The sequence below is a fragment of the Pollachius pollachius genome, assembly GCF_949987615.1.
Source record: "Pollachius pollachius genome assembly, chromosome: 15".
Taxonomy (NCBI): Eukaryota; Metazoa; Chordata; class Actinopteri; order Gadiformes; family Gadidae; genus Pollachius; species Pollachius pollachius.
In genome coordinates this window covers 9,740,181-9,759,903 of record NC_136948.1, presented here as the reverse complement: position 1 = coordinate 9,759,903, position 19,723 = coordinate 9,740,181, and the positions used below count along the sequence as shown (strand labels likewise).

At 44.4% G+C, this 19,723-nt stretch overlaps 1 protein-coding gene across 2 annotated transcripts in view; it reads right to left on the bottom strand.

Moving 5' to 3' along the window:
• Positions 1-19,723, bottom strand: part of tnika (TRAF2 and NCK interacting kinase a) — a 67,184-nt gene that overhangs the window by 32,307 nt on the left and 15,154 nt on the right. For both annotated transcript variants that reach the window (XM_079752516.1, XM_079752515.1), the window contains exons 3-6: positions 4,979-5,035; positions 3,530-3,655; positions 1,762-1,872; positions 276-366 (exon numbers count right to left, since the gene is read on the bottom strand). In XM_079752516.1, the coding sequence (XP_079608642.1) occupies positions 276-366; positions 1,762-1,872; positions 3,530-3,655; positions 4,979-5,035 (385 nt within the window). The remainder of the gene's footprint in view (positions 1-275; positions 367-1,761; positions 1,873-3,529; positions 3,656-4,978; positions 5,036-19,723) is intronic.

Sequence of the window (19,723 nt, the reverse complement as noted above, 5' to 3'; positions counted from 1 at the left end):
GCGTTTGATGAAAAGATGGCGCCGCAGATGGCTGCAGTGTCTCAAGCTCCTCCTCATCGTTTTCTTCTATTACTTTATTTAACAACTTTCATGTCCAGTTCGTGTTTCTCTTACACTTTTTTTTTTCATATTGCTTCGTTGAAGGAGCCTGAGTCTCAAGAATTTCATTGCCAGCGAATACCATTGCTGCTGTAATTGTTGTGCATTTGACAATAAACCATCTTGAATCTTGTGTGAGTGTGTTTGCAAGGGATGAGGAGGGTGGTGCTGCTGACCTAGTTTGACCTCTGCGTTCTCCGTCAGCAGGACGTTTTGTCCCTTGATGTCCCTGTGGATGACCTTGTGCTGGTGGAGGTGAGCCAGACCCTGCATACCGTAGAGACACACACACATGATGAGTTCAGAAAGGTCCCTGGACCACTGTTACACGCGTTACTGATCACAAGCAGCTTGAAGACATATCAGTCCCTTTGGGCATCTTTTAAAAAATGATGTATATCACAAGATAACAATAGAATAGAATATGACGTTATTGACCAGCTTTGGCTGGAAATTTGGTTTTGTCCTCACCTCGGAAACAAAAAATGAGTACATCAAATATAGACACGTATCAAATAAAAACAAATACACGGATGAGGAATAAATCTGAACGTATGAGTAGTATGTTTTACTACCCGACAGATTTACATAATGCAATGAAAAAAAATCCATATCTCTTGTAGATAGTTTTAACGAACTGTCGAGTAGTGAAGGTGAAATAAGCTCTTTTGTCTGTTTGAACACACCCAGAGGACTGTGGTAAATCTGTAACGACTTTAAAATGAAGGGCTCCAAACTACCAGAGAGCATCAATGAGATTTCTACCTGCTGCTAATGTTATTATGGATGTGATATCAGGGCATTACACTGTTATCAATTATTCATTTATAGAAATAATACATCATACAGAATAATACATATTTCGCCTGACATTGGCCTACTATGCATGTTTAGAAAGTAATAGAGACGTGCATGGGATCTTTTTTTATATCTGCAGCCAGTGTTGCCAGATAGGTAAGGGGGAGATGAGAATAAAGGCTGGTTTATACTTCTCCGTAAGGTGCTGCATGTCGACATGGAGAGCCCTCTCCGTCGTCGGATACCCCCGTCGGAGACCCTTTCCGTAGCTCTACGTGCGCATCCAATATTTTTTAACTATCTGTCAAGGCAACGGATACGGACGGAGACGGCAAGGGCTGTGATTGGTCCTCGAACAAAATCATTTCCGGAATCACTTTGCATCTCATTTACTTTGCACCTCATTTACTTTGTTCCTTTTTTTTTTTGCACATTAAGGACTAATAAAACACCTAATAAGATTTTTTTTTTTTTTTTACAACCCTATTTACATGGACATAGTTAATAGTCAGCATATAAGATCGTTCGGGCGGCGAATTGCATTGCGTATCCGACATCCCGACCGAGAACCAGGCTTGAGGGTTCTCCTTAGTTACGGAGTCGGATTACGGAGTCGTATACTTTGGCCTAAAGTGTGTGTGTCTGTGTGCGTTTCTTTCCATATCTCTCTCAGCTAGGGAACAGAAAGGATGGGACAGAAGGAGTAAAGGAGTGAGTGAGATAAGGACCAATCAGAGAGGTCAGACCTTCGGAGCAAACAACCGGGGGAGAGGGAATGACAACACTTCCTGTGAACACAGGAAGTGGTTTTGGAGCGCACGCTTGTGTGCGTACATATGGGTGACACCGGGGCAAGTCACTCACCCTCAGTATCTCTCTGCAGATGTAGGCGCTCCACTCCTCCTTCAGAGAGCTGCCCTTTGTGTTCTTGATTAGGTCTGTGACCGAGCCGGCACCGCAGAACTCCATCACCAGCTGGGGGGGGGGGGGAGGAGATAACCTTGTACTAGCTGCAGCCTCATCTAGATAATGGTTTTAGCATTTTGTTTATATTACAAGACATCATTAACATGTACAGTTTGTTCCATTTGAAATGTTACCGTATACTCCAATGTGTCATTTATAAATAAAACCACAAAAAAAATAAGTTAGCTGTGTTTTAGAGGGTGTCAAATAAAATGACAAGTATCAATTGACAATACTATTACCGTGCATTTGAAGGACACATGCACGGATATAGTATGGTACAGCATTAACTTTATTTCTGTCGTAGATTAGAAGAGATACCACTGAGAATAATGCAGGGTGTTTTTTAGCGCGCCCGCAAAATAAATCAAATAATGTGATGAAGTAATGTGATGAAATGTGTAACTTAGGTGAGTCAGTAGGGGGCATGGTTGCGCTGTGTTATGTGACTAAAAAGCTGAAGCTAATTAAGCTTTTCTCTCCATCCGGGGCAATTCTAGGAGCAGAACTTTAGGTCGATTCGCATAAAATCGAGATGTTGTGGCACAACTGTATGAAAATGAAATAAAAAAAAAAAAAATCGTGTAATGGATTAACAAAAATGCCCAAAACTTAAAAAAACGTAAATAGAAAAAAAGGAAACATTACGGTTTTCCATCAAAACACCTGGGCATACGCCGTGGTTAACAGCTCATATTTAACGCTCACCACTGGTGTGTATGTGTGTGCGTGTGCGTACATCTGAGTCAACCCATTGTCGTGTGATTCATTGCAGCTGCCAACCAACCACACATCCAAACCCTTTAATTACTTGTTACTGCATGGCGCTTGGGATTTGTTCTCACTGCAAGCCTTGGTGCTCAATTCCGATGAATTGCTCAAATCTTACTATTTTGTTTAGGCTGTTGAAATTATTTTTAAATATGGTCAATATCAGATTTCAGTGTGAAATGGTCGCGTTTGAAACTGATCCGCACGCACCGAATAACAATAACAAAGACGTCACAGGCAGCCACTCAGAGGTACAACATCTCACATAGGATGGCTGCGTGGACGTCAGTTGCTTTCAGATCCGCTTATCACTCCGAGTCGGATTCTATTACGGCACAGCTTCCATGTAGCCTAAGGTTTTCCAAAGACACACAGCTTTCATAGAATGAGATGCTCTACGAAAAGGCTGGGTTGAACATTTTGCAAAAAAAATGGTATGAAATAACACAGCAGGAAGTGGGCGATGAGAAAACATACAGGCACTATTGTTGGTGACGGAACGCGGATCTCAAATGATAAAAAACACTATTATTAAATTGCCATCCAATGGTATTACTATTTTAACTGTGCCTCCACTGACCACCTCCATGGCAGCTGTCTTCCATGTTTGTGTTTCACAAATTTACTCTCGCCAGGGCAGGATTGTGACGAATGCTGCAGTGTGAACGAGGCCTTATACTCTAATGTCCCGAGTTTCTTGCTTTCCGTTTCTGTATATAATTACACACACACTGCCCACTTTGTTAAACCATCGACACGGACACCAAATTCTTGCATCTTCTCCTCTCTGACGCAATCGATGTCTGTGCTGTGATATCACACACACACACACACACACACACACAAACACAAACACACACACACACACACACCAAATTGTAGCTACTTAACTTACCCAGAGCTGGTCGTCGATTCCTGGAGGGTTCTTCTTGATGAAGGCGCCGTAGTACGTAGCGATGTTCCGATGGTGGCTGTACTTCTTCAGCATATTGATCTCCACCTTGATCTCCTCTTCCTCACCCTGACAAGCAAGCGCAGACATGTTAACGCATACAAACGCGCTAAAACACACAAACGCAACACACATGAGCAACTGCCAACAGGCAAGACAAAGCTTGAAAAGCATAAGCGCTTTATTTGTGTTTCCAATTCGTTTTGAACCACATTAACAAAGCTTAATAGCATACCACAGACCTTAATATGTGTTTTTTAAGCAATAACAGAGATAATGTGCTTGCTGATCAGACTGCCGTGTCCTAAATGTCAAACCAAATAGTGATTGTATTGATGTACTGCCCTCAAATTAATGCTGAATGTTGCTTTGCGGGTTACTACAAAATCCAATTAATGTTTTAAATTGGATTTTATACCTTTTAAAATTGGATTTTAAATTCTGAAATGTGGTCTGATTTCATCTGCTAGGTGTTGATTTAAATGTTCTTTGCAATGTAAATCTGGTAGTGGCTCATTAACTTGACATTTTTGCTGCTGTTGCATGCCGCTTTCCCAGCTGCCAACCTTTCAGTAATGCTGTTGTGTAAGCCTCCATTCACTCCGTTCAATCAAAATGATTTTACTCAGATGGCTGATTCATTCAGACCTGTTCGTCTTTGCGATGCTGTTTTTTAATTTAATGTTGCAAAAGAACCCCCCCCCCCTCTCGCCCATCTGCCTCAAGAGATCAATCATCTATCCGCTGCTCATCCTTTCAGCTGTCAATCTCTCTAATCCATCGCTCCTTCAAACAAACCAGTCATCCATCCATCTTGCCATCTAATCTTTCTATTATCCATAATCATCTTCCATTTGTTCAGCAATCCATCCAATAAGCAAACACTTCCATCCTTAGTGCCCATCCTTCATTCATTTGTTCTTCGGTTGGGGTAATCCTCCCAACGCGCTGCTGTGTAGCGGTGCTGACATCGCTAGCATGGCTAACGCTAGCAGCAGCAGCAGTGCGGGGGGGGGGGTGAGAAGATACAGCAGCAACTCCTCCTGTTTCCCACGCTGGCCTAGAGACCACACTGCTGTGGTGATACCTCCCCGAGCTAATATAACCATGGCGAAATGTCTGTCCTCGTTTCAACTCAGGTACGTTCACAGAATTAGGGCGACTGACTCATATTATGGCGTGTGTATAAGTTAAATATTCTTTCATCGTACGTGCGTGTGCATGTTTCTTTTTATTATCCTAAGAGTGTACGAGTAGGTGTGCCTGTATGTGAATGTTGTGTGCATTTATGTTTGTGTGTTGTCTTATCTGTGTGATTGTGCATTTTATGTGTGCATGTGCTTCTATGAGTAGCTGTATAAATCTCTGTCTGTCTGCGTGTGCACGCCTTACCCCTGTGACATCCATGAGCTTGATGGCTGCCAGCTGTCCTGTCTTGACATGGCGACCCTGGAGAGGGTGAGAGGGAGAGAGAGAGAGAGAGAGAGAGAGAGAGAGAGAGAGAGAGAGAGAGAGAGAGAGAGAGAGAGAGAGAGAGAGAGAGAGAGAGAGAGAAGAAATAAATAGGTTATTCTGGGAAATCAACTAGGTGTCATGAACGTAACGAATAACCCAAAAAAGTACAATACTAAACATAAAAACAAAATAGCATACGACAATTACACAGTACTAAAGTGGTTGATTGTATAGGCTTACATTGTATATGTACTCACAAATGATAGACACACTAACTATGAGTATATTATATCAATATAGGCAGAGAGGAAACCTGAGGTAATACTAGAGGGCAATGGGAGTGGAGGGCCCCTCGTGGTTAGAGTAGAACAGAGCATCTGTTGCCTTGATTAGCTGATCAAGCTAACAAGGCTATCGACGCTGAACCCCTGACTGCTGTTGTCTGCCCCTGTCTCCATCAGACTGATTAGCATATCCCAGCCCTGCATATTAAATACTTATTGCTTCTTTGTTACAAAGTCACAACCATAACACATGCGATGGAAAGTATGTGTAAACAACTACACACAACAACATGCTTATCGAATTGGGGCAGGAATGGCGGGGGTTTGTAGTAAACCAGATGGTATTAAGGGCCCCCACGCCTATGGGGGCCCTGGAGGGCTTTGGTCAAAGGAACATTGTGATAATAATGAGGACTGTGGCCCGACACTGGCTCTGAACAAGCTGCTACCATTCTAGGAGATAGGGCTCGGAGCGATGCCAACACGTCGCGTGTCTCTATGCTGTGACGGAGATCTATGAAGTGAGTCATGGGTCCACTTCCATTGTGATGTTGAGCTCAGAAATGTAAACCGAATATAAACACATATTTCACGTGATCCTTTAGCGATTGGCATGATGGCAAAATGTTTTGAAAAAGATTGATCTGTAATCTGTTGAGATATTCTTGTAGGTCAAACAGTAATTCACTGCACCGCCTCTCGCAGATTTAAGACGCTGCATGGCCTTGCATTGTAAGTATCTCACTTGGAATGACGATACATTAACTACACTATATTTTTTACCTCAATTTATTACATTAGATATTTCTATCTGGTCTTCTCGTGTATATGACAGACAGACAGACAGACAGACAGACAGACAGACAGACAGATAGACAGACAACCAGTGTTGTCACACTGTGGTGGAAATTGAGAAGGGATTTCTTATTAGGATCAGTCAGACTGCCCCAATTCCACCAGCACAAGGAGGGTCTTTGAGGGAGAGCAACAAAGGCATTAGTGCCCAAACACTGGTACTTATGGTCCACAAAACCCTGCTTTCATGGAGTTCAAAGAGACATACACATACAGGCCCTCACTCACACGGAAACACACACACACACACACACACACACACACACACACACACACACACACACACACACACACACACACACACACACACACACACACACACACACACACACACACACACACACACACACACCTAATTTCTCCACTACTGGCATTGTGAGAAAAGTCTCTCTAAACAAAACTCAAACCAACACAGAGAGCGACGAGAATGGAAATGGAGTGAAGTAGTGCAGTAGAATAAAGCGAGGAGACTGGCAGATACAAGGCTTAGGAAAGCAATGGTAGAGAAAGCGAGTCAGTGGGAGAGCGAGATTGAATTCGTAAGTGGAAGTGATCGAGAAGGAGAGCTAAATAAGCCAGGCTTAGCCAGGTGAAGAGAGCAGAGAGAGAGAGCAGAGATAGAGTGATGGACTGACACAGTTAGCAAGAGTCAATTAAAAGGGTGACGGGTGAATGAATTTGAATTATATTGGAACAAGGATGATATCAAACAACCTTAGTGCAGTGGATCGACCTGCTTATAACTTAAACATCATTCTCAAATCATAATAAATCTAAAATATAGTTGCAGGCAGTATCGGCTCCCATTACCACCAAGGCAGTTTTTACAATTATCAAATGTGCAGTGTCTTTGTGTGAATGCCATGGTCAAGATGTTAAAGATCTCATAGCTCACTTGAAGGAGCATATTGCAGAAGGACGTGGAGGGAATTGTCCGGATTCTGAATGCAAAAATGTTTTTACCGTCTAATCTCCATTCACCTCCCATGGGTCAAGGGGAAAGTTTGCAGTGGGTAGCATCAGTAACCTGCACATAGAAAATCTGAGCCGTCTTTGGTCCAAACTGAAGCTGTCAACTAAGATCCTCAATCGAGTCAATGTTTTGGTTAATCAGCTGTAGGCATCAGCCAACTTGCTTGGCTTAGCTCTCTCCAACATGGACATCTACAGGCGCTCCACAAATCCACCGTTGTGTTTTACTATAAGGGTCCTGGAAGCTTCACTCTCCCTCGGACGTGGACATCGGAATCAACTGCTGGCCAGGAGCTTAAAACATCTACCCCCACACCCCCACACAGTGGTGTGGTACTAGAAGTGTCCTAGAAGCTTAACACTCTCTCGGACACGGACATCAAGCGCAGCCCAGACGGTAACATAGTGTAGCGAATGGCAGGTTAAAATGGTTTGGTGTGCATTCTTTCATACATCAATGTTTTGGACACTTTCGTAGGTAGTTTCCCTGTTGGATAACTAAAAGGTAGGCTCTCACCCGCTTGGTAGCCAAAACTAAACAAGTAACACTACAACTGAAAACCACCTCTATTCATGTACCGCGGTGCAAGTCAACTTTGGCTTGTAGCGCCGACTGCTATCGAGATGACTGAGCGATACAAAGCGATAATTATAGGTCTATGAATGTATCTTACGACCATGGATGCAATAAGTGGGCCGCGTCTGAGAAACTTAAAAGGCAGCTACCTCCATGTCTTACAACACAATGTAGTTTCCATGGGGACTGACAAAGATACCGGAGTTTTACTAATTAAACTGCTTTATCCAAATATGCTGAATTAAAAAAAAAAAGCTTCATTTTAAAATCAACCTCGCTTGGTGGTATTAAAATAAACTAGCTTTGTTTGAGGGCTTCTGCACTTCCAGGTATTCTTGATTTAACGAAAATGATTTCTTGATTTAACGAAATCCCTGTAAAGGACGACTGCCAGCAAGCCGTTTCAGGCAGGTCAGGAGCGGTGTTTTCTTCGAGAGAAGGTAACTCCCTTTGGCGTGGACTTTGAGCTTTGTAGCTTGACAGACTTATTCATGGAGAAATTAGCTATATATTAAAGCAATTTGGACTCCAGTTAAGAATGAATAAAAAATGTAATTAATAAGATACATAAATTCATACATAACACTGATTTCGCCTAGAGAACCTAAAGTGCCACCACAGGCTCAGACTGCCATTGCAGTTACATCTCTCTCTCTCTCTCTCTTTTTTTTTTCTCCATTTCTCACTATATGTCATATATTCTTCGTCTTTTTATCTCTAAAAATATATCTATCCCTAAGTTCTCTCTACACTGTATCTCTTTATCTCTGTACATATATACATTTCTCTCTTTCTCTCTCCATCTCCCCCCCCATCTCTAGCTCCAATATCTCTTAAACTCTCCTCTCACTAATTCCTCTCCCAGTGTCTCTTTATAGTCTCTCTCCTCATCCCTCTTCCAGTGTCTCTTTATAGTCTCTCTCCTCATCCCTCTCCCAGTGTCTCTTTATAGTCTCTCTCCCCATCCCTCTCCCAGTGTCTCTTTATAGTCTCTCCCCATCCCTCTCCCAGTGTCTCTTTATAGTCTCTCCCCATCCCTCTCCCAGTGTCTCTTTATAGTCTCTCTCCTCATCCCTCTTCCAGTGTCTCTTTATAGTCTCTCTCCTCATCCCTCTCCCAGTGTCTCTTTATAGTCTCTCTCCCCATCCCTCTCCCAGTGTCTCTTTATAGTCTCTCTCCTCATCCCTCTCCCAGTGTCTCTTTATAGTCTCTCTCCTCATCCCTCTTCCAGTGTCTCTTTATAGTCTCTCTCCTCATCCCTCTCCCAGTGTCTCTTTATAGTCTCTCCCCATCCCTCTCCCAGTGTCTCTTTATAGTCTCTCTCCCAGTGTCTCTTTATAGTCTCTCTCCCCATCCCTCTCCCAGTGTCTCTTTATAGTCTCTCTCCCCATCCCTCTCCCAGTGTCTCTTTATAGTCTCTCTCCCAGTGTCTCTTTATAGTCTCTCTCCCCATCCCTCTCCCAGTGTCTCTTTATAGTCTCTCTCCCCATCCCTCTCCCAGTGTCTCTTTATAGTCTCTCTCCCCATCCCTCTTCCAGTGTCTCTTTATAGTCTCTCTCCTCATCCCTCTCCCAGTGTCTCTTTATAGTCTCTCTCCCCATCCCTCTTCCAGTGTCTCTTTATAGTCTCTCTCCTCATCCCTCTCCCAGTGTCTCTTTATAGTCTCTCTCCTCATCCCTCTCCCAGTGTCTCTTTATAGTCTCTCTCCTCATCCCTCTCCAAGTGTCTCTTTATAGTCTCTCTCCTCATCCCTCTCCCAGTGTCTCTTTATAGTCTCTCTCCCAGTGTCTCTTTATAGTCTCTCTCCCCATCCCTCTCCCAGTGTCTCTTTATAGTCTCTCTCCCAGTGTCTCTTTATAGTCTCTCTCCCCATCCCTCTCCCAGTGTCTCTTTATAGTCTCTCTCCCCATCCCTCTTCCAGTGTCTCTTTATAGTCTCTCTCCTCATCCCTCTCCCAGTGTCTCTTTATAGTCTCTCTCCCCATCCCTCTTCCAATGTCTCTTTATAGTCTCTCTCCTCATCTCTCTCCCAGTGTCTCTTTATAGTCTCTCTCCCCATCCCTCTTCCAGTGTCTCTTTATAGTCTCTCTCCTCATCCCTCTCCCAGTGTCTCTTTATAGTCTCTCTCCTCATCTCTCTCCCAGTGTCTCTTTATAGTCTCTCTCCTCATCCCTCTCCAAGTGTCTCTTTATAGTCTCTCTCCTCATCCCTCTCCCAGTGTCTCTTTATAGTCTCTCTCCCAGTGTCTCTTTATAGTCTCTCTCCCCATCCCTCTCCCAGTGTCTCTTTATAGTCTCTCTCCCAGTGTCTCTTTATAGTCTCTCTCCCCATCCCTCTCCCAGTGTCTCTTTATAGTCTCTCTCCCCATCCCTCTTCCAGTGTCTCTTTATAGTCTCTCTCCTCATCCCTCTCCCAGTGTCTCTTTATAGTCTCTCTCCCCATCCCTCTTCCAATGTCTCTTTATAGTCTCTCTCCTCATCTCTCTCCCAGTGTCTCTTTATAGTCTCTCTCCCCATCCCTCTTCCAGTGTCTCTTTATAGTCTCTCTCCCCATCCCTCTTCCAGTGTCTCTTTATAGAGTGACGAGGTCATGCCCCCTCCGGTAGAGCCCATGGGACCTATGTGATCGAAAAATATGAATGGGTTTATGAATGGAGAGAAAGTAATTCTCTTCTGGTCCCAGTTTTTATATGCCCCGGAATACACATATGCTGTATGTGGATTTAAATGATAATTTTTCATGTCAAGAGTTTGACCGTTTATTGTGCAATTGTTCAGTTAAAGTCTGTAAAGAAAACACAACGAGAAAGACTACACGTCTCGTATGTGACTTCATGCTCCCTGCGACTGGCGTGGACAAGACCGACAATCTCCCCATCAGCATAACTGAAACTCTCAACATGCCCCAACTTATATTGGTTTTCACCTCTTTTGATGCTGTTATCCTCCCCTTGGAAAAAAGCGGTGAAGTGGAGCAGACACGTCTGTACCAGAGTGGTGGTGACGTATATCGTTTTCTTTGCATGAAAAATTATCATTTAAATCAACAAACAACATATGTGTAATTCAGGGCATACAAAGACTGGGACCAGAAAATAATTACTTTCTCTCCATTGAAACCCATTGATATTTTTCGATCTCATAGGTCCCATGGGCTCTACCGGAAGGGGCGTGACTTCGTCACTCTATAGTCTCTCTCCCCATCCCTCTCCCAGTGTCTCTTTATAGTCTCTCTCCTCAGTATCTTCCAGTGTCTCTTTATAGTCTCTCTCCCCATCCCTCTTCCAGTGTCTCTTTATGCATAGTCTCTCCTCCAGTGTCTCTTTATAGTCACTCTCTCTCACCTCACAGCTCAGCCTTCTATCTGAACAGATGCTTAGACACACACTTACATGTAAATGTTCACACCACAAGAACACACACACAGCAAAGTTATAACATTGATCCACACTAATTGGTAGATTGACGATAATGGGTCAATTATCCACGGCCATGCAACTTAAACAACAATCACAGTCTAAACGTAAACCTCTTTTAGCCATGATTTTTAATCTAGCAAGCTAGATTAACTGCGAATAAGCCTGAGTAGATGACAGGTCTATGCGCTAATGGGAAACATTTACACAGTGGAATATGCATACAATTGTTAGTTAAGCATATTTTAGTAGTAATAGAATAGGAAACACACAAACCTTCCAAGTGTGTGCCGAAATCTAGGAAGCAAAATAAATGCAGTGTATGCATTCAATTATCAACAGTGCACTTGTAATCATACCAATTGCAGACTAAGAAAGTGAGTATGAATTGCATTGCGACTTCGATTAAAAAATTGCAGTGCTCATCAACTCATATTTGCAGAGCCCAATACTAAAACAGTGATGGGGGTTATTCAAGTGAGTATTTCTTGACAATCTGCTATGCTCATTTGACCAAACATACTTTCAGTAAGAAACTCGCTGTAACCCATCTCGCGTCATCCGTCGCGGATTGCAAAAGCGTTTAATATGCAGCTTCCCGGAGGAGACAGGCTGTCTGGGAGAGCATGTTTTTCATTCATTAGCGTCGGGTGTAATAGTGATGAATTAGTGCTGCCAACACCATGTAAGAATGCAAAGGGACGACAGTATGGAGAAGCAAGGATCCCTCCTCTTCTCTCTCGGTGTCTCTCTCTCTCTCTCTCTCCCTCTTACGGCGTCTCTCTCCCTCTCTCTTGCTTGCTTTTCCCTCATCCTCTACCTTGCTCTCATGCCATCATTCATCAGCCCCTATATGGGGCACAATACTGGGGATTGTGAGCCTGTGGCTGTGGAGAGACACGTCTCTCCATCATGAGTGGCTGGCAGCAGTAGGGGGCGGGACCTGAGAGCTGTGCACCGCCATGGGCGGGTCTCTGTCTGTCTGTCCGTCTGTCTGTCTTGCCGTCTTCTGGTCCAACCATTCTGCTGGTCTACCTCGCTGTCTGTCCGTCTGTCCGTTTGTCTGTGTAACCTTTCTGCTGTTTTGTCTGGCTGTTTGGACCGTCTGGCTGTGTACCCCGTCGTGCTTTTCGGACTGTCTGTCTGTGTACCCGTGTCTGGCTGCCTGTTGGTCCAACCTTTCTTCGGGTCTATCTCACCATCTGTCTGTCTGCTATCCGGACTATCTGTATAACCTGTGTCTTGCCGTGCGTTGGTCTTGTGTGTTTTAATGTGTAACCTTTCTGCTGGTCTGCCTGTCTGTCTGTCTTTCATTTATACGGACCCAAACCCTATCTGTCTGGCTGTCTCCAACAACAAACAATAGGCTCCCGGACACTCTCTCTTTCCACAAACACCATTCAACCCTGTAGGAGAAATGTACCGGACACTTCCTGTTGCAGCCTAGCAACATCCTTGGTCTGGCAGTGTACACTGGGCAGGACTTAAAGACACACACACACACACACACACACACACAAACATATAGGTTGAGAAGAGGGTGACAACAGCCTAATCATGGGAACTTGTTTTGCTGACAACGCTATTGTGAAGCGGGGTTTGGGCCCCAGGGGTTTATAAACTTTTTATAGATTCCAGCCACTGCAGGCATGCAAGCACACACAGACATGACTCTACTAGATGATGATTGCATAAACGTTTGAAAAACATTGCGGGCGAAATCAACAGCTGCAGGTGCGGCAGCTTCCTATCAGAGTTCGCACTCACAATCACACACTTCTACTCCCAAACACATCGGACAATAACAAGGCAATACACCCAGACACACTCCACTGGAGACCAAACCATATATATATATATATATATATATATATATAGCCCTCTCTCTTCCCCTCTCCTTCTCTCTCTCTCTTTCTCACACATACAAAGTCAATGGCCCACACTAACAAGACAAAAACAGACACATCACAAAACACACAGAAACATCACACCCATAGATAATTGCAAACACTCTAACCGGAACACTCACGTGCACACAAAAGCACACACACACACACACACACACACACACACAGCCTTGTGCATGGTGTTGATATGGACTCAGCCAGGCAGTAAATACAACTGACAAAGACTTCTATTCCAATCGTCCACCATACTGCCCTGGAAATATACAACTGCTCCGGGGTTTGGGGGCAGTTGTATGGGGGGGGGGGGATCCGGGTTAAAAGGAAACCCGGTGTTATGGATATAGACATGGACACGGGCGGGAAGAGACAGAGGCATGGCAGCAGCAGCAGGAAGTAGGGGGACAGAGACAGACAGACAGACAGACAGACATAACACAAACACACTCGCATGTACATGACACACACACAGAAACACACACACACACACTCACACACACACACACACACACACACACCTACCTGCCTGGACACACAGAGGGATATAAAACAGTAAAAACCTGTTTTTATAATAAAGGCTTGGTTGTTATCAAATGTTATCAGTGGGGACAGAATTGTTTGTATTGGTGCCTCCAGCCACTTAGGAAGTTACTCTAAATGTCTAAATAACTACAAAAACATTTCTAACTGTACCCTTGTTTATGACGCTAGCAGGCTACCCCATCACCAAAAAAAGAGGAGTGTGACACTGTAACATTTGCGCTACTTTGCACGAGCGGTTGAAAAGGTGAGCGACATGTAAAAAGGAAGTGCACAAAATAATGTTGAGGTGAGGAACAAAGCAACAGCTGCAGAATTTTAACACCAGCCTCTGACAGCTCAGCAGGTCAAAGGTTAAAAATGAACGACAGCAGGATTACAGCATAGAAGGAGGGCAATGGGAGGGACAAATAAAGGAGAAAGAGTCAGAGGAACACAAAATCGTTTACGTTGGCATTCGTTTAGCAGCTTTCATCCAAGGCAGTTTCAAAGGGAGGCAAGGTTTCTAGTGCCGAGTCAAGTGTGAGTTGTTGGTCTGTAGATTACCTGACAATAGTAGATGACCAATACTCTTGGCCATCCAGAGACTAATCTTATTATCTGTATAACCTTGCCATCACCACAACAGAGAAGTTCTGTGAAATTGATGATCTATCCATACACGCATACTAAACACAAAAAACAACAATGATGACATCCCTATAAAAGGAAAGAGTTAAAAAAAAGATTTTTTTAACCACACGTGACGATGCCCAACAATACACCAAACAAGTCAAACCGTGTACTGAAGGACACAATTTTCCGGAACAAATAAGAGTCATGTGGACTTGGCATGGTCTGCGTAGCAACAGAGGCTGCTATGGAACCAAAAGCTGTTTTTGAATGATGAGAACAGGGGTTTAGCCGCAGGTCAGAACAACAACAAACGCAGGATACAGGAAACCATAAGAGGAACGGAGAGAAGAGGAGGGCAAAGAGCATGGGAGGATAGAGGAGCAAACAATGCAGAGTTTGCTATCCACTATTGATGATCACCCCCTGGAGAGGACCAGAGAAAAATTTGAATGTGGCTAAAAAGCTGTTTACGGACTGCACTGTCAATTAGAGATAGATAGAGAGAGACAGAGATTGTTATCGACTACAGCCATGGCGGCTAATTGACCCTAGTCTGGGTGAAAGGAGTGCATTCTGGGTAACTGGGGCATGTGGCCTTGGGGAAGACAAGAGAGCGAGGAAGTAGGCTAATGAATGCTGCTGCCAGGTGTGTGTGTGTGTGTGTGTGTGTGTGTGTGTGTGTGTGTGTGTGTGTGTGTGTGTGTGTGTGTGTGTGTGTGTGTGTGGACGATATTGGTTGCTCATCGTAATCACTCAAGCAATTTCTCTGACGTCGTAGCCAGTTTGGCTGTGGCAAAGTGAAATACTGCAGTAGCTGTCGTGCTTGAAACCCCTGGCACAACAAACCAACTGTGAGCGTCTGTGGCCCTAGGGTCCGCGGCATGTCCTGCACAGTTGGCACTAGTGGGCCCTTGTCCCTTGCGTTGTGTTGCAGTGTTTCGGTCTGATTCAGCATGTTGAATCAGGGACAGAGAGTAAGCACTCTGATTGGCTGTACAGCTCAAGGAAATCGTTGCACAAGAAGAGAAGCGGGTTTGAGCAAAGCAGCGAACGACTTGGCCAACAGGGCACGCACAAAAAAGTGTGTTGTGAAATTTTTCAACTGTGTGTCATTTGCAACTTTGTTTCATGTTTGTGTATATATATATATATATATATATATATATATATATATATATATATATATATATAAATATATATGCAGTGCTAGATCTTCTGGTGTCCCTTTTTTAATTGTCGAATACAGACTACCGCCACCTGCTGGTCGGGAGTGTTGTTTCCTCTCATGCAGTCGCAGAGAGAACGTGCTAGTTGACCGCTGGCTGTAGTCTTTGCAGGGGGATAGGAACAGGACAAAGGTGAGACCATCTAACTGTTTGATCGATTCCGCAAGAACAGTGGGGGGTTAGGGACAAATGTTTGTAGGAAAGGGGATGATAACAGGATGAGGACGAAGTGTATGTACTGTCTGATAAACCAACAGTGGGGGGATCAGAGACAGGGATCCTGCAGGGAGGGAGATGAGGAGGACAGGGCAAAGATGTCATCATATTAACTCTTTGATCAGCTAATGGTGCGGGTCAGAGACAGGTCTCTAGCAGGGATGGGGTTCAGGTCAGGGAAAAGCTGTCATCATATTAACTCTTTGTTCAGTCAGTCGTGAGGGTCAGACAGGAATCTGGAAGGGACGGGGGTGAGGTCAGGGAAAAGGTGTCCTCAACTAACAGTGGCATTTGTCCTTTACATTAATTTGCAATGTGTAGAACTGATGCTAATCGGTTAGCAATGGGCACTAGGATTTTCTGCTTTATTCCATAGTTACCGGAGATTTCAAAAAGAATAACTCAAATATAGCAGTTGGCTACCACACGCAATCTAGGTGGATTAACTGGGCTTCTCAGACAACAAGACAAAGGTAGTTGAAGAGTAAATTGGTTTAATGTTGAGTTCTTACAGAGCAAGTGTTCCGTGCTCTGTAATTAGAAAATGGGCGTTCTCTACACGCCTATTTTACCAAGGAAGCTTGTGTGAACTAGGCAGCCCGTTGCCAGTACTCTTTTCAGAATGCGGCCAAGGAGAGGCAAGCAGCTGCACAGACCTACAAAGGAACTATTTATTTATTTATTTTTGTAAGCCATAACAAAATTCCACCTCATCATTTTTTTTGTATGCGAGGCATCATTCTGTACATTTTTAATATTTGATGTAGAGGAATTGATGTCGAATCTAAAACGTGCGTCAACGTTACTGGCCAGCCAGCCGGACACTATCGCTCACATACCACTACAGCTAACGGAGAAGGCGATGAAGGAAACGCAGGCCTGCTAAACAAAGTTGATCAAATAAACTACAGAAGCGGTATGAAAGGGGGCTGTGTTCTTATTTTTATTATGAATAGACATCACGTTTTTTGTGTACAGTTGGGGAGCATCAGCAGAGCTTCATTTGTTTTTGGGTGATAAAGCCTGGTGTTTCAGAAGGCCTCTTTGCTGTGTGCAACACCAGCACGAACGCATCGTCTTAGACTGTCAGACAGCGTTTTGCATGCTTGAGACCTTGTCATTAAATTCTTCCAAGTACGAAAAGCAAGTGCGTTCTCCTCAAGCACACAGGTCCATTCTTTGCATTCTTGGTATTGAGAAAGGCCCCCAAGAAGTCAAATGAGTTTGACTCAGGCCAGGTGAGGCTGCTTAAACAAGCCCTCAACCACACACACACACACTCAACAGATGCTAATGCCTCCTTGAGTTTTCCACTCTTTCAAATACTCCCACCGTCACAATGAGAAACAATCCCTGTGGGTTTTCAAGGTAAACAGGTAATGGCAGAAGTGGCTCCCTTTGCTTGAAAGTACACTGGATTGTCACAAGAGAGATATAACACACACACACACACACACACACACACACACACACACACACACACACACACACACACACACAGCTATGCCAAAGGGAGAACTGTGATGGGACCAAAAAGCGGAACAATATTCCAGCTGCTACCAGCTGATAGAAACAAGTGACACCAAAATGGAAGCAGATCTTTGCTGGCATGACAAAATATCTTGACAATCGCTGTGAGGAAGCAGGGCTCCGACAAGGGACTGGATGATTGCACACATTCGCCTACTTTGTAAGATAAAAGTACATGCCTATTGAAATCAATATATTATTATTGTGATTACGGTCGAAGTATTAGAAGTTGTAGTAGTAGTAATATTATTATATAGCAGTATAGCCGCATCATATTTATTCACGGTGCTGCAGACTAGCTATGGGAACACATTCTCACATACTGAGGGGTATGTGTGCAGATACTGAATGCCTCTTACAAATCCTGCAGACGACCTTCACCTTGTGAGTGTGAGCAGAAAGGGTAAGAGAAGAGATATGCAGGGAGGGAAATCACACTGCAGGTAAAGTATTTTAGGACAGACAAAACAGAGAGAAAGAGCCAGAGGTAGTAACGATGAGAAGAGATGAAGCAAAAGAAAGAAAACAGAAGGGGAATGTTGACAAAGCTGTTCTTTAAACCCCTCTACCCTTCTGTGCCTCTAGTCATGCGTGGGGAAGAGCAAAGGCATCTCCATGGTAACAAGTTTACTGCCAGCGTCGCTGTGATGTCATGACGGAATCCCTACCCAAGTGTCTGCTCTGTCTCAACGTCACATCCACCGCTGCGGTGTTCCCTTCAAAGATAAAAGGGAACACACACGCCAAGCTTTCCTCCCCCCCACTTATACGCCCCCCCTCCAGCTGGACCACTCAAACAACACACACACACACAGCCACCGAGGCAGTAAACGGAAAGAACACACTACTGCCCTTTTTAGATGGCTGCTCTCCCAGTGGGAGAGCTCATACGGATCGACCCAACCGTGCGAAAAATGACTCGCTGGACAAAATACATACAGTCCTATACAGTCCCCAACCGTCAGATCCCTGTATGGGCATGGTTCAGAGTCAGTGTTAGTGAGAGAGATGGAATGTTTGTGTGCATGCGTAAGAGTGCCTGCATGAGCGTACTGTGTCTAAAAATGTGTGTGCGTGTGCGTGTGCGTGTGTGTGTGTGTGTGTGTGTGTGTGTGTGCAACTTTGAATGAGTGTGTGCAAGTGAGCGAGAAGGGCCTGTGTTTGCTTACAACAGAGAGTGGAGGGAACGGGGGTTGTATAAGTGGTGAATATTTAAAGAGAGCGAAGAGCACTTTGCCTGAGGAGAGGAGAGGAAGTGTTCTGTCACCAGACACACACACACACACACACACACACACAGACACACACACACATTGGTCCCTTCTCCTCCCACCCCTCCTCCTCCCTCTCTGCGTCCTCTGCTCAAAGCACATCGGATGCTTGACACCCAGAGATACGACACACCAACACAGAAACACACACACCAGTAGCAGAGCAAGTTAAAGTCGGGCGCAGAGGCATCGCAAAACCAAGATAACTTGCATCTAATATACGCTTTTAACATTGCAAAACACACAGGTGACCATCGCACAGTGGGGCTTAAAGGAAAAACTAGGTTATGTAACCTACAACAAAATAACACGGGAAAACGTTCCTGCCTGCACAGCACACATGACGCAGGACAGAACGCGATCATGTCATTCTGGAAGCTGTTACGCATTTTAAACACATAAGCTACCCACACATAGCCACTAGGAAGTTTGATCGAACACATAAGCTACCCACACATAGCCACTAGGAAGTATGATCGAACACATAAGCTGTAATTACGGTACATAGCCACTAGGAAGCAGGATCCGACATATAAGTTGCAATAACTATTCCAGCCACAGAGGGCAGCACCTTTAGACAGGTGAGGAGGGCGAAACTAATACGTCACATAGGCCACGCCTACTCGGTACTAAAGCAGGAACTGAAGCCAACGAGATCAGAAACATCCGGCAGTCCATACTAGGGAGTTAGGTAGAGAGGCCTGCTGTTTGTCGCTCACACGCGTGTCCATACAATTCCCCTCCTTTTGCTTCATAGTTACCATACCGAAATACTTTAACAAATAAAGTGAGTTCAAAGCGATCCTTCATAGTTACCATACCGAAATACTTTAACAAATAAAGTGAGTTCAAAGCGATCCGGATTAGACTACTTTCTTTAAGAACGCAACAAATCCCCTTAGACTAATGAGCATCAGAGCAGGTAGGGTACATACTGTAAACTCCAGTTCCATGTACAGCTAGTTTACAACGCTGCACTGTTGACAAGTGATTGACGATGACCTATGGATTTTCTTGTGCAATTGTTGATGAAAGATCTCCGGCTTGCTAAAAATGAATTGGACGCTAACAGTGGGCCGACCCAGATAGAGTGCAGCGATGCTTACTCAAGGTTTTCAGCACAGCCACTTTGCCTGGCCTCCCGTATTGCCGCTCGCAGCTTTCTCGAGGGCCGCTCATTCAAACACCTTTCCGCTCAACACCACACTTCCTTGGGCCCCCAGCGATACACACGCCAAGTGTGCGGTCGATCGACTGAACGCTCAGTCGGGAAAAAAC